Source organism: Pecten maximus, chromosome 17 (assembly GCF_902652985.1).
Source record: "Pecten maximus chromosome 17, xPecMax1.1, whole genome shotgun sequence".
NCBI lineage: Eukaryota > Metazoa > Mollusca > Bivalvia > Pectinida > Pectinidae > Pecten > Pecten maximus.
In genome coordinates this window covers 14,474,390-14,488,797 of record NC_047031.1, presented here as the reverse complement: position 1 = coordinate 14,488,797, position 14,408 = coordinate 14,474,390, and the positions used below count along the sequence as shown (strand labels likewise).

At 40.4% G+C, this 14,408-nt stretch overlaps 1 protein-coding gene across 1 annotated transcript; it reads right to left on the bottom strand.

The window, feature by feature from the left end:
• Positions 1 to 227: 227 nt before the first annotated feature.
• LOC117315135 lies at positions 228 to 5,144 on the bottom strand. The gene has a single exon (XM_033869280.1). The coding sequence runs from the start codon at positions 5,142 to 5,144 to the stop codon at positions 228 to 230; it is 4,917 nt and encodes a 1,638-aa protein (XP_033725171.1).
• Positions 5,145 to 14,408: the final 9,264 nt, after the last annotated feature.

Here is a 14,408-nt window from a genome sequence, read left to right as displayed (position 1 = left end):
ACGTTTACTGTGCACATACCGAGTTCCCCTGTTGCCCCAACAAAGTTGGTGCCACAGTCCGATCTGAAGACCTTGACGGGCCCACGAAGTGCTATGAATCGTCGTAGTGAATTGATGAAAGAGGACGAAGAGAGTTCTTCCACCACCTCGATATGCACTCCCCGAGTAACAAGACAGGAGAACATTATTGCCCATCTTTTGGAATTGGCTGCTCCACCTCTAGTGCGTCATGTGGTCACCGACCACGGCCCGAAAGCGTCAACTCCCACATACGTGAAAGGAGGACTTGGTGTTGTGCGGTCAGATGGGAGATCCGACATTTTCTGGTGTTCGACCTTTCCTCTAAGTTTCTTGCACTTGACGCAGCTACACAACAGGGAGGAGATCAACCTTTTGCCACCAATGATCCAGAAGCCACCTGCCCTCAGCGCTCCTTCCGTGAATGTTCTTCCCTGATGTTGAACGGAGCTGTGATAGTGACGGACAAGCAACGTGGCAATGTGGTGTCCCTTGGGTACTATCACGGGGTTTACTTCGCCGCTCGCAAGATCCTTGACTCTGTTAAGTCGACCTCCCACTCTAAGGATGCCGTGCTCATCGAGGTAAGGTGAGAGTGGTAGGAGGGGACTACTGGAGTTAAGTCTTTCCCCATTCTGTAGACAGCTTATCTCAACATGGTAGGAATCGAGCTGTGCTTGTTTAATGATAACACGCTCGGTCTCTTGGAACATGTCGACGTTCTTGTGGGTAGTGCACCAATGCCAACCACTGCAGTGTTTTTCGTTCCTAGCATGGGTGCGTGCGATGTGTTTCAATAAGGAAACGGCTCGAACCAGACGAGTCCACGAAGAAAACCTCTGAAACCGTATTCCATCCAAACGCTGAATTTCTCTGGAAGATGTTTTGAGAGAGGTGACATCAGGCCTTACCTCTTTATCGGTTTCAACTTGGAGAAGGGGGTAAGTCACTTCTACAATTTCTTCCTCGAGAAGTCCGGGGCCCTTCACCCATGGACTAGTTTGAATGTCCTTCGCATGTACAGATCTGGTAGCCACATCGGCAGGGTTGCAGTGGGTAGACACTTGAGTCCATTGATCGGGCGTAGAGAAAGCCCTTATCTTCTCGACGCGGTTTGACACATACACGTAAAACCTTCTTTCCTCGTTGTGAATATAACCGAGGACGACTTGGCTGTCAGAATAGAAACGGACGGCATCTAGCGTAATATCTAGTTGCTCGATGACTGTTTGAGCGATCTCAACAGCAAGCACTGCCGCACAAAGTTCTAAACGAGGGATTGTGTGACCCTTTTGTGGCGCGACCTTTGCCTTCCCATAAACGAAACTGACCTCTGTGCTGCCACTGATGTTGAAAGTCTTCAGATAGGACGCTGCAGCAATAGCATCCTGGGATGCGTCGGCAAACGTATGGAGCTCCCTCCGAGAAACAGCGATACGGAGAAAGGTTGAGCAGACTCGCGGAATCCTTACATCCTCTAGTGAAACGAGGGAATCTCGCCACGTCTTCCACTCTGCTTCGCGGTCTGATGGCAAGGGCTCGTCCCAGCCAACAGTTGAACCACACGCCATAAGATCCCGAAGGATAAGCTTTCCTCGAATCACTACCGGAGCAATGAGTCCCAACGGATCAAACAGACTGTTGACGGTGGAAAGCACACCTCGACGTGTGAAGGGTTGCGTATCGGGACACACTTGGTAGGTAAAGGTATCATTGTTTACGTTCCACACGAGACCTAGACTCCTCTGGAGGGGTATGATGTCCTTTCCTAACTCTAGACCCTTTAGTCCCTTGGCCAAGTCATTTGGCTGAAAGGCGTCAAGTACCTCCTTGCTGCTGGAAGTAATCTTGTGCAATCTCAGATTGCCTTCACGTGCTAGGGTCGACTGAGTGCGCTTCATGAGATCAATGCCTGTCTTGGCATCATCAGCAGAGACGAGTCCATCGTCGACATAGAAGTTTTGTGACACAAATTCCTTGACATCAGAGTCCGCGCTCTCGACAGATTTCCTTAGCCCAAAGGTGGCAACAGCCGGGGAGGGACTGTTGCCAAATACATGAACAGTCATCCTGTATTCAACTAACTCAAGTTCGGGATTATTGTCTCTGTGCCAGAAGAACCGTAGATAATCCCTGTGTTGTTCCTCCACGCGGAAACAATAGAACATGTGTTCTATGTCGGCAGTTATGGCGACCGGTCCTTTCCTGAAGCGCAACAGAATGCCTAGAAGACTGTTCGTCGTGTCCGGACCAGTGAGCAGAACGTCATTCAGCGAAACATCTTCAAACTTCGCTGAAGAGTCAAATACACCTCTGATAGTGTCCGGCTTCTTTGGGTTATATACCCCGAACAATGGAAGATACCATCTTTCCTGGTTGTTTGCGAGCTCGGGCGCAATTTCCGCTTGCCCCTTGTCCAGAATTTTCTGCATGAACTCCACCATGTGCTGTTTCTTGTTTTCATCCCGTTTCATACTAGCTAAGACGGATTTTGCTCTCTTCGAAGCCAAAGGACGATTATCTGGAAGTCGCTCCCTGTTGACCTTGAAGGGAAGTGGGGCCACCCAGTTGCCCTCCTCATCCTTCCTGAATCCTGATTTCATTATGTCCATAAATTGTTTGTCCTGTATAGATAACCCTGGCTTGTTATCATCAAGTGTCTTACGGAAAACTTCGTCTCCAGTAAAGGATATATCCAAATCGTTGGGGCATGGCTGTAGCAGAGATGGCCTTCCATTATTAAGTGTATTGACCTTGTTAACGTTAACATGACTTGGTCTGTGTGCGCTACCAAGGCAGGTTTCGCCTACCACCACCCAACCAAGATGAAGTTTTTGCGCGAATGGTGAGTTAGCACCACCGAGGCGCTGGTCTAGAACGTGATGAACTATCGGAAGATCGCGTCCAATGAGTAGTGCAATGTCTGAATCGGGGTCTATAGGTGGGATAAGACCCTCCAAGTCCTGAAGGTGGGGAAAATGTCTAGTCACTTCCGGGGAAGGAATTTCCTGTCTCATGTTGGGTATAGCATCACACTCAATGATGTCGGGAAGTTCTGTCTTGAACGTACCATCCATTGACTCGATAATGTACCTGGATGCCAATCTGCCTGTGGTAACATGGCTGCCAGAACAGGATGACATAGCATATTCCATATCCGGTCCATTTTCATCGAAATAGTTAAAAAGCGACGATCGCCCAAGTGTTCTGTTGCTCTGGTCATCAGGGATGGCATACAACCTCTTGACCTTGCTTGGATTATCCGGATGGTAAACTTGAACTAGCACGACCTTACCACACGATTTACTAGTGTTTTCCCTTTGGCCGCATACTTGGGTACAAATACCCACGACAGTACCTTGAGTTTTCGGATTAGAGTCTCCACCTCCTTGCCTTTGACCCTCCCCTCCATGACCTTTAGAGGCTGATTTGTTGGCGTTGATGTGAAGTGCGGTACAACTCTTAGCTAAATGTTTCTGAGGACCACAACACTTGAAACATATTCCGTTTGAGAAAAGAAATTCCTTTCGTTCTTTAATAGGTTTGGTGCGGAAAGAACGGCACTTGTTCAAGGAGTGGTTGGTCTGATGGAGTGGACAGGTGTCCTCTGTAGCCCTGGGTATACCCGTTTCAGTCTTCCTCGACGTGACCTTCGTTTGTGTGACTCGACCCCTCGACTCATTTCTGACATCTGAGGTGGAGATATCATATTCAAAACTGGGGTCGTTCCTTATCCTTGCTACGTCCCGCAAGAATTTGTTGAAATGTGAGAATGGTGGATATGTGACTTGATGCTTTTGCTTGTACTTCACAGCCTCTGTGGTCCACTTTTCTTGGAGGTATGTAGGGAGTTTACTGACAATAGGGTTCACCCCCGATGTTGAATCATAATAAGCAAGCAGCGCGCTATACCTAGCGTCCTCCTTCAATGAGGCTATCTCTGATACAATATCTGAGAGTTCAAAAAGGCGATGACGATCCTTGTTGTTGCTAATTCTTTGAAATGAGCTTAATTTCCTTTTAACAGATGCCTCGACCGACTCTGGACTCCCATATTTGTCCTGTAGCCTCTCCCAAATGAGTCTCACTCCGTTTTCAGGATTGCTGGCATTGGCTGCTCGCATTGTGAGTGCAAACTTTGCGGACTTTGGGCCCAACCACTTCACCAAAAGATCAATCTCCTCCTGTGGTGATAAACTCAAGTCACTGATAATCGCGCTGAAACTGGCCTTCCATGTCCTGAAGTGTTCTGGTATGTCGTCGAACTTGGTAAAACGCAGTAAGAGTAAATCTTTCTTGGCCAGATACTTAGTGAACACCGAGCATATATCCAAGTATGGAGGCGTAGTGGTACAGGTGTGTGGCAATGAGGTAGTCACGGGAGGATGTGCGTCCGAGGGAAGAGTGGTTTGTAGACTCCCAAAATGCTGAGATGTGCTGGGTGGAATCTGAGTGATCAAAGTGGGGCCTTCATTAGTTGTAAAGGGCGTACTGGTAGCAGTCGGAGCTGCCATTCTGTCTATAAGGCAGGGTTTCGCGTCACCATGACCTTGACACAACGCCTGATCCCTAGGATGGTAAGGAGTAACATAAGGGTTCATTCCAGGAGGAGGTTGATGTTGTAGGTCATTATTAAGAGGTTGCCAGTTGGGGGCAGGGTTGAATCGATTAAACCTCAGGTCTTGTAATGGAAGGGTTGTATCCTGAATACCTTTATCCCCTTTAGTATCGGTGCTGTCGGGTTCCCCCTGATCGGATTGTTGTTCTATAAACTTGGAAATTCTATCATGTTTTTCTGGAGCTGTCTCCTGTCTTATAGATAACGCCCGAGATGATTGGTGCGAACATATTGAACTCCCCTCTGTGAACTCCATAACAGCCTTGAGTTCAGCCTCCGCTTCATCGGCTTCTCTCTGTGTATTTAGAATCGTCAGCTCAGCCTGAAGATTCGCTTGCTTCTTCGCGATCTCGGCTTCCTGTTTAGCAAACCTGAGTTTGACCTTTGACCTCTCCGCCCTAGCCTTAGACTTCAGGAGAAGAGTGGTAACAGTACTTGATGTCGTAGAGTTTCTCGTGCTGCTGTGTGTCCGAGACGCAGAGTCGAGAGCCTGAGGGGATATGTTCATGTTATCGGGTACCTGAGTGTGATTTCTGGATGGGGTGCGCGCCTGAGACACTGAGTCAAGAGCTTGGGAGGGTGTATTCACATTATCGTGTACGTGTATTCAGATTTTCCATAAATAATAGGTTCCATCTTCTCTTTTTTGCGCCAAAATCGAAGTGACGGTTAACAACGTTGGCGCGCTTTTTATATAGCCGTGTACTGTTTCATCAGTCGTTTATTACATTGCAGTATACAGACCCCCGGAGAGGGTGAAAACCTACAACAATACAAACAGAAACACATATACTAACACATGTTTCTGGTAGAAATAATCGGAACTAAAATCTTGAAAACTGGACATTCATGAATGAATCGCTATTAACCAATTCGAACTATAAATCCGATAAATACGCGGATGTAATTAAACAGAAAACATATTCAGTGTATAAATGATAATGTTCAGTCACTGTCATTACGATATTGTACCTACTCTTTGGGATATAACCCTTTCAAAGTCCTGGATAGGCAAATAAAAACACATGCCGACTTGGGCGGAAGTTGATAACTAAACACAATATTACTCCACCCGCGCTCTCGCGGTGGGCTGCGCGTAAACGAACCAACAAGCTGCGCGTAAGCGAACCAACACTGAGACGAATGTTCCTTCACAAGCCGGTTTAGGTGTGGTATGGTGAAATAGACATCAACCAATGAAAACTTAGGTTTACGGAATGGTGAACATGTCATTTTTTTCAAAAGACAAGTTCCCTCCCATCTGCCCGTTTTTTAGTTAAACACATTGGGTTACGGTACGGTAAGATAAAAATAAACAACAACCAATGATCTACCTTCATGGGATGGTGAGCAAAGTTCTTTTATTTTTTGCTGATGTATGTGTTTTTAGTTAAAAGAACATCTACATTTTATGCAAATTAAGATTCTCAGTTCTGTTACGTATCGCCCTTACCTAAAAATATATGTACAACAAATTAATGTCTTTAACTAATCTAACATAAATATATACAAGAGTATAGATACAAATCAATCTGTTCATATTACTTATTTTAGACTAGTACCCCAGTTAAAACTCAGTTCCACCTATCTTCACCAGAACTTATGTCGATATTGACCTCAGGTATAAATGTATGTGAAATTGTATGTGAAACTATCTCAACACGTTTATCTTATCGACATTTTTCACTCTAGTTGTTGACTTATCACCCCAATTAAAACCAATAGTAACTTCATCCATTTAAAGATTGTGACTATTCAACAATACAAATTATGATTTTAACCTATGTCGTGATTTCACAGAGGATTTTGGCGGGTTTTGCAATCCGTTTGGCGGGTTTTGCTGTAACGGCACGTCATACTCGTGCAAAAACAAAAGGTCAGTGACCTTTACGGCAATGCGACAGGATGTAACGGTACCCCGTGCACGTGAAAATTAAAAAAAAACGACCCCAAATACCGCTCGGACGTTTTCAGTAGTTAGTAAGACGATGGCGTGTGTAGGGCTGACGTTAATGCTTCTAACGGTAACCCATCTGTCGTCCCCGTTGGTGTTGGAGGGATGCATCAACACCCCTTTACTGTTTGCTTGTACCGTCAACAGGGACGATATAAGTTTTGATAGCTATTCGTGCACGATGGACGCAGCGTGGGTGTCGGGGGGGGGGGGGGGGGGGGGGGGGGGGGACAAAACATTCACGCTGTGTTGTGCCCCGGCACCCCCCGAACAGCCCATGCTGGTTGTCAAAGACTGGAGAAGTCAGGACCGTCTTATTGGGGAGTGTATCTACTACACTCCCACTATTCACATCTACCCCCAGGAGGCTGTCCATTGTGATCACATCGTGGGTAGAGTGGTGAACTGTGTAAGTATATATATGCAAACGCATGGATGCAATCTTCAATTTTCTACTGATAATTTTTTTTTTTTTCATAATGTTTGTCAATTGTAAATATTCAAAATCTTCAGTGAATATGATTAATCATAATATTTGTTATACTTTATCAATACAACTTGACAAACAGAATGAGAGTTATCCTCCTTACACCATTACCTTAAGGTTGTTGTGCTCGTTTCAATCTTTCATTTTACTCTTGATAAAAAAAAAAGTACATTATTCTATTTAAAATGAAATTTTTAGTTGATCAAGCAGAACTTTTAGAGTTATCTCCTATCATTGTCTTAAGGTTGATCTTCACCCCCACTGCAATTTTATACTAAAATTAATGTCTCTTTATATAGATTACCACTGGTACCAATCTGACCACCGGTACAGTCACGAGTCCCGATGTGACCACTAGTGCCCCCATCAGTCCAGATCACATACGTCCAGAACTGACCACCGGTACAGTCACGAGCCCCGATGTAACCACCAGTGACCCCATCAGTCCAGATCACATACGTCCAGAACTGACCACCGGTACAGTCACGAGTCGCGATGGAACCACCAGTGACCCCATCAGTCCAGATCACATACGTCCAGAACTGACCACCGGTACAGTCACGAGTCGCGATGGAACCACCAGTGACCCCATCAGTCCAGATCACATACGTCCAGAACTGACCACCGGTACAGTCACGAGCCCCGATGGAACCACCAGTGACCCTATTGGTCCAGATCACATACGTCCAGAACTGACCACCGGTACAGTCACGAGCCCCGATGGAACCACCAGTGACCCCATCAGTCCAGAATACATACGTCCAGAACTGACCACCGGTACAGTCACGAGCCCCGATGGAACCACCAGTGACCCATCAGTCCAGAATACATACGTCCAGAACTGACCACCAGTACAGTCACGAGTCCCAATGGAACCACCAGTAACCACATCAGTAAAGTTTCAATAGTATTGATCGTGTCTGGGATAGTGTTGGGACTGCTGACAGGTATAAATGATATTTTTTCTATAACATTTCCTTCAAAATTAAACCATGACATACTGTTTTAAGTTGTATAGATAAGTATATCAACGTGGTGTGTCTAACATTCAAATTATATATTTTTATATATGAACAAATATTTATTATTTTAAGAAATTATTTCATTGTAAAAACATGTTTCTTGTTTATAAGAATAAAGACAATTATTTGCTTCCATTTACAGCAATCATATGCTGTATTGTATTGAGGAGGCAGGAGAAGAGAGCTCGAGGCAGAGTACGATATCGAATAAGAGACGAGCGGGAGAACTGTAAGTTTTGACTTGAGATGATATTGACATTTTCGTTTCAATATTTTATTGAATTGTCTCCCTTAGATTAATGATGAAGAATACTCATAATTTTGTTTTAATTTACAGTCAGTGTTGGAGACGGTGATCAGGAAGTTGTTCATGGAGGTATGTTTCTTTAATTATATCTTTAGTTGTTAAAGATGTCAATTAAAAAAAAAAAAATAAATAAAAACTGTTCCATAACCATATAATCAATACTAGGAAGAATTATTTTATCAATTTGTCTTACATAGATGACATAGAGATGAACCGAGTACCACCACCACCACCACCACCATCACCACAGCCACTATCATCGCAATCACCAGGTAATGATTATTCTTCCTCAGAAAGGTTAACAAACCGTGTTAAGCTTTATTACATAAAAAACAAATATTGAGGAGATATCACTACCATGATAAAAATGACTTCACAAAAACTGCTCCATAGCCATATAATCAATACTTTAAACACAGTATGATACAGAAAGATTTATTTTCATGTATTTACTTTGATAGATGACATTGAAATGGATCAAACCTTATTACCACCACCACTACAGCCACTACCAGCGCAGCCACTAGGTAATGATTATTCTTCCTAAGAAATGTAAACAAATCGTGTTGAGGTTAATTACATCAGAATTACATATTAAGGCGACATTAAAAATCAAATATTAAGACGATGTCGCTACCATGGAAAAATTAATGTTTAAAGATTTTTTACATGATTTCATACCAATGTTTAAAGATTTTTTACGTGATTTCATACCAATGTTTAAAGATTTTTTACGTGATTTTATACCAATGTTTAAAAATATTTCCTTATGATTTGATACCAGTTATATTAAAGATATTCTTATCGTGTATCTTGAATTTCAATTTTGTACATTTGTGTAATACTCAGGAAGTTCTTTGTGTCCATTTAGTTTAATTTTATGTGAATTGTCAAAATAAATGTTTGATTTGTTAACTATTGTTTTTCATTATGATTTTAATTTTCATCTGATTCTGGTATCGATCTCACGAAATGGTAAACATTGTCGTGGAAGGAATGGAAATATTAATTGTAAACAAAAAATGACCTATGATGCTACGGTTAAGTAGGTTCAGTATCACATTGTACTTGCCAGCTGTACCACTTCAAACTCCTGCATTTCCATTCCACAACCTTGCTGTTTAGGATATGTATAATCTGTGATTGCATACATATGTGTGTAGCTGTATCCATAGATGCTATTTCGCAGTAAAATCGTCTTTTGTTTGCTTCGAAAACGGAATCGTTTAACATGGCGGAAGGTCTATGTCGTCGTATAGTCATGAAAACGAACAACAAACTGTCTTCCGGAATTAATAATAAAAACACTAGAATTCATAAAATAATAACTGGAACATTTTAAAACGTATACATAGCATTAACTTAAATTATCAAGTATATATATATATGTGTGTATCGTTGCATCCACAGATAATAATTCGCAGTTAAATCGTCTTTTATTTACTCTGAGAGCTTACCATTTTAACAAGGCGGAAGTTCGATATGGTCGTATAGTTCACAAAACGAACAACAAACTGTCTTCCGAAATTAATAATAAAAACATAACAATTTATAAAATAATATGATGAACATATTTATATGGTATATTCCTAATAATAATATGCTTACCTTGTTGTAAACATCCAATTGGGTTGAAGTATTCCTCGAGTGTCTCCTCCAATATGCTCTCTCAGATAGCAGTTCTTTTAATGGAAATTTATCTCAAAAGTTTTTTATGGAAATTCATCTCAAAAGTTTTTAAACAGAAAATAATTATCCCACAAATTTTTATATGTGATCAATTTATCTATAGAGGGAGGTCCAATTTCTGTTTCATTCAGCTCAATGTTGAATGAGCTACTGTAAGACATAGTTAATTTAATTTCTTCACGCAATACAATGTTTAATTTTACCTCTCTAGCTTGCCTATCAAATGATATAGAAACATTCAAATTGTATCCATCCCTTTGAATGGTACGGTTACCATCATTCAACAATTCTATACGTAAAATAGATGGTCCATATTGTTCAGGTCCTGTAGTAATTTGTATTTCTCTTACACCAACGATTACTTTACAAGAGTCCGTTCTATTATCATGTATAAATACAACACCGATGCCAAAAGTTTCCGTATCAAACACTGTTAAATCACAATTGAAATCCTGAAGATTAACTTTTTGTGAAGTTTGATTGCATGTATCGTTATCCATGTCAGCTAATCATTACCACCCTTCAAAAGTTTCAGCTTCTCTTTTAAATTTTTAATTTTCAACCGAAAAAATAATTTTGTGCGTCCCAACAAAATTCCTCCTCTATATCTTGTATTTGAAAGTATCAGTTAAGTTCACAGCAATTTTACGGACATTGTTAATATTTTTCATCTGATACCTTAATTTTAAACATTTCTGTACAATGGGTATCAGTTTTGTCCATTTCTGTGATAAGTAGTATTTATGCTGTCGGAGACGTAGCATCTTTAAGAATTTGATACAATTTATCGTAAGGTTTCATCTTTGAGAATCGGTTGGTGTCTAATCGATCGGGCGGGGATGCCTTTTCATTAGATGACAGTTCTCATCATTAGATGTCACATCTGATAATCGTAAACCGATGTTAGTATTACAAAAATTCATCTTGGAGATAATCATCTTTGAGATAATGATGGGGGTCGGATCGTACCATCGTACGGTTAAGGTTGAATTACTATACCGTGACTTCGTCTTTTCACTTTATGTCACGTTTCCTCACAAAGTTTTAAAAACACCGATGCTCATCGCAAACCAATGTTCGTATTACTAGGTTACATTACTTGATTTATTGTTCATATTCATCTTGGAGATAATCATCTTTGACATAACGATGGGAGTCGGATCGTACCATCGTATGGTTAAGGTGGAATTACTATACCGTGACTTCGTCTTTTCACTTCATGTCACGTTTTCTCACAAAGTTTCAATAATACCCATACTTATGTTACTTAGCTGGTAGGCCTATCTCAATTGAAAAACAATTGATAATGTGATAATGAAAAGAATTGATTGATGGTCCTTTAATACCGTTTGAAATCTTTTGTGGTCATTTGAGGGTTTTTTTTAACGTCCTTTTTATTGATTTTGATTTTCTTGATAATTGTTGACATTTTATACAAACTTAAGTTTTCTGATGACGACTTCCTGTGTAAGACCGAGTCGACAAACGACTCTGTTACATGAAACCTCTGTCACATTGATGTCTTCTTTCTTTATATGTTCTACCTGTGCCTGCGCCATCGAATGTGTCGACCATGATTCTCCTCTCAATATTTACCTATCCACACGTGACCTCAACAGGAGGGTCCAATGGTAGGTCCAAAAGGAGGTCCCGTAGTGTTATATAGGAGGTCCTAGGGGTCCAATGGTAGGTCCAAAAGGAGGTCCCGTAGTGTTATATAGGAGGACCTAGGCGTCCAATGGTAGGTCCAAAAGGAGGTCCTACCTTAGGGACCGTACACACCCCAAAAACACTACTACTGCTGTGCTCGGTGACAATGTCGTCGATGACGTATACTTGTAACAACTCTATACAGGTAAGGACCTACAATATCCTTTACATAACTAAAATATAACGAAACGAAATTTATTTGTTTATATGTAAAAAAAAGAAAAAGAAAAACATTACAATGTAATCTTATTTCAAACGAATATACATGTTTTATATGCATACCATGTGATATAATTCTCAAAGACTTACCAATAGATGCAACTTCTGCTCGAATTGCTGCCTACTGGTTTTAAGGTCAAACTCCTCCAATTCCGTAAAACTGAGGGACAGGTAGTATTTTCTGTCTTTCTTATTGACGTGCAGAAAGTAATCGTTTGCATCCGCGAAAAAGTTACATGACACGGTGATATTAGCATTAACTTTCATGAATAAAATAAATAATACAAACAAATGTAAATAATGTTATAGTGCTTACTTGGAGATTATGTAGATTGTCTTCCAGACTTTTTCTCAAGTCTGTCAGATCCTGGAATTCCTGCAGGGATAACGGTAGGTAGTACCTTTTGTCCTTTTTGGTAATTTGTAAATATATCGTTCCAAAAAATAAATTTACTGATACTCTTAAACTGGCGTTGATTTTAACAGAGAGCGTTTGTTGTTTTTTCCCCACCCTTCCTACTTCTTACACTTCTACTTCTCCATATGGTTGAGAATGGACCATTTTGCGCCAAAATCTGAATGACGGTTAACGACGTTGGCGCGCTTTTTATAAAGTCAGTTTAGGTAAGGAAAAAATCGAGTAAAACCAATGAAATTTTAGGTTTACGGTTTGGAGAACATATCAAAGTTTTGTACCACCCTCTTTTTTTTCTTTTTTTTTTTCTTTTTTTTTTTACTTACGAATGCCTTTACTCACACCAGGTCGGTTAAGTGGAGGCATCGTTTATAGAATGAAGGTTTTGGTACCTCCTTTTTTCTGATGTGTGCTTTTAGTCCAAAACGTTTGACAATCATGACGAAGTAATTTTCAAATAGGTGTAACGAAATACATTATCTTTCAAGATGGGTTCTTCTGTAACGTATCGATCTCACCCAATAAACATTTATACTAATAAATACCAGATTGAAAGACATCTATTTGTTACCTGTACTAACTATTTCCGTGAGTAGTAATACATTGGGGCTATGTACAGTCCTAGGACCCTTTTAGGAGTAGATGTATTTTATAAGATATAAGATTAGAAGATATATCCAGAGTCTAGACGACTATAGCTTACAAAACCAGCCTGACTGTAATTATTGACAGTGAAATAACACTATTAGATTAATTGAGTTATATTCATGTTATTACTAAATTTCACTTATGTTGTATAATTTACTTTATCGGTGTATTCATTTGTCTATAAAAATGAAATTATTTGCGAACAAATCGCTTGTGCTTAGTCATTTCTACATTCCGACATGCAATCCAGTGTCGTCTCTTCTTCATAAGTTGAAAAGCCGAGTTCTACTTTACAATAATATCGGTGTTTCTTTAGTATTTTCATGTGGGAACGAACTCTCCCATACTTTACTTCTACTATGCTATCTATACTTCTACTATGCTATCTATAAAAAAACGATTCTCGTCTTTAAATTCCAGATAACGCCTCTTGATTGCTTTAACAACGTAACGGTAGATGACAGATGGACATATATCTACTTCGTGACACTCAAACGAAACGCTGATGAAACATAAATTAGTGGCGTAATACGATTTATCTCTAAATAATATATCCCCGTTTAAATCAATGACGGATTTCGCAACACGTTTTTGATAAATGTTTAAATCCAAAGAACAAGAAATAAAAAAGAGATAGACACGATCCTCCTCTGTTAGCCAATGAGCAAAAATGACTTACCGAAAAAGGATAACTCTAACATTTTACGAAGCATCCAACCGTAGGCTCCGCTAAAGTCTAAATGTAAATATGTATTTTGTTTCCTACCTTGCTTCAACGTTAGTATTATTCTTAAATTATTTTAGATCCCGTTTTAAATTACACGTTCACATGGATATATGATTATTCAAAATAAATTAATAAAGTTCACCACCATGGCATATATGCACCTGTTATTGCTTAACAAGCAAAAAACTTCACAAATTCATCTTGATATTGTGAAATCCGCTATGAAGTTACTTCATTGTTGTCAGCTATTGGTCGAATTCGTCTAGATATTGTGACGACTTGTGGGGAGTGTTCCTATAGGGGTGGACTCTACTGTCGTTAACCTGCGGTAAGAAATAAATGCGAGTAACAACACTGTTTTTTTCTAATTATACATCGACAAGTGTTTGAAATTGACAGTCAACTCACCACGTGTTTCACATCCTGTAGGCCCATCCCTTGCTGCCTTTCTTCTGGTTTTGTCTCTCGAATCTGTGAGGAAATTGATTGATGTTTCATTTTGTTCTCTTTACAACTGCCTTTAAAAAGGTCATACATATTACAGTGTATGATGATAGAAATAAATTGAAATATTGCTAAAGTACTTACTTCCAG

What these genes read in the sequence shown, in the direction of transcription:
- LOC117315135 (XM_033869280.1), bottom strand. Translation starts at nt 5,144, where the DNA reads ATGAACATATCCCCTCAGGCTCTCGACTCTGCGTCTCGGACACACAGC.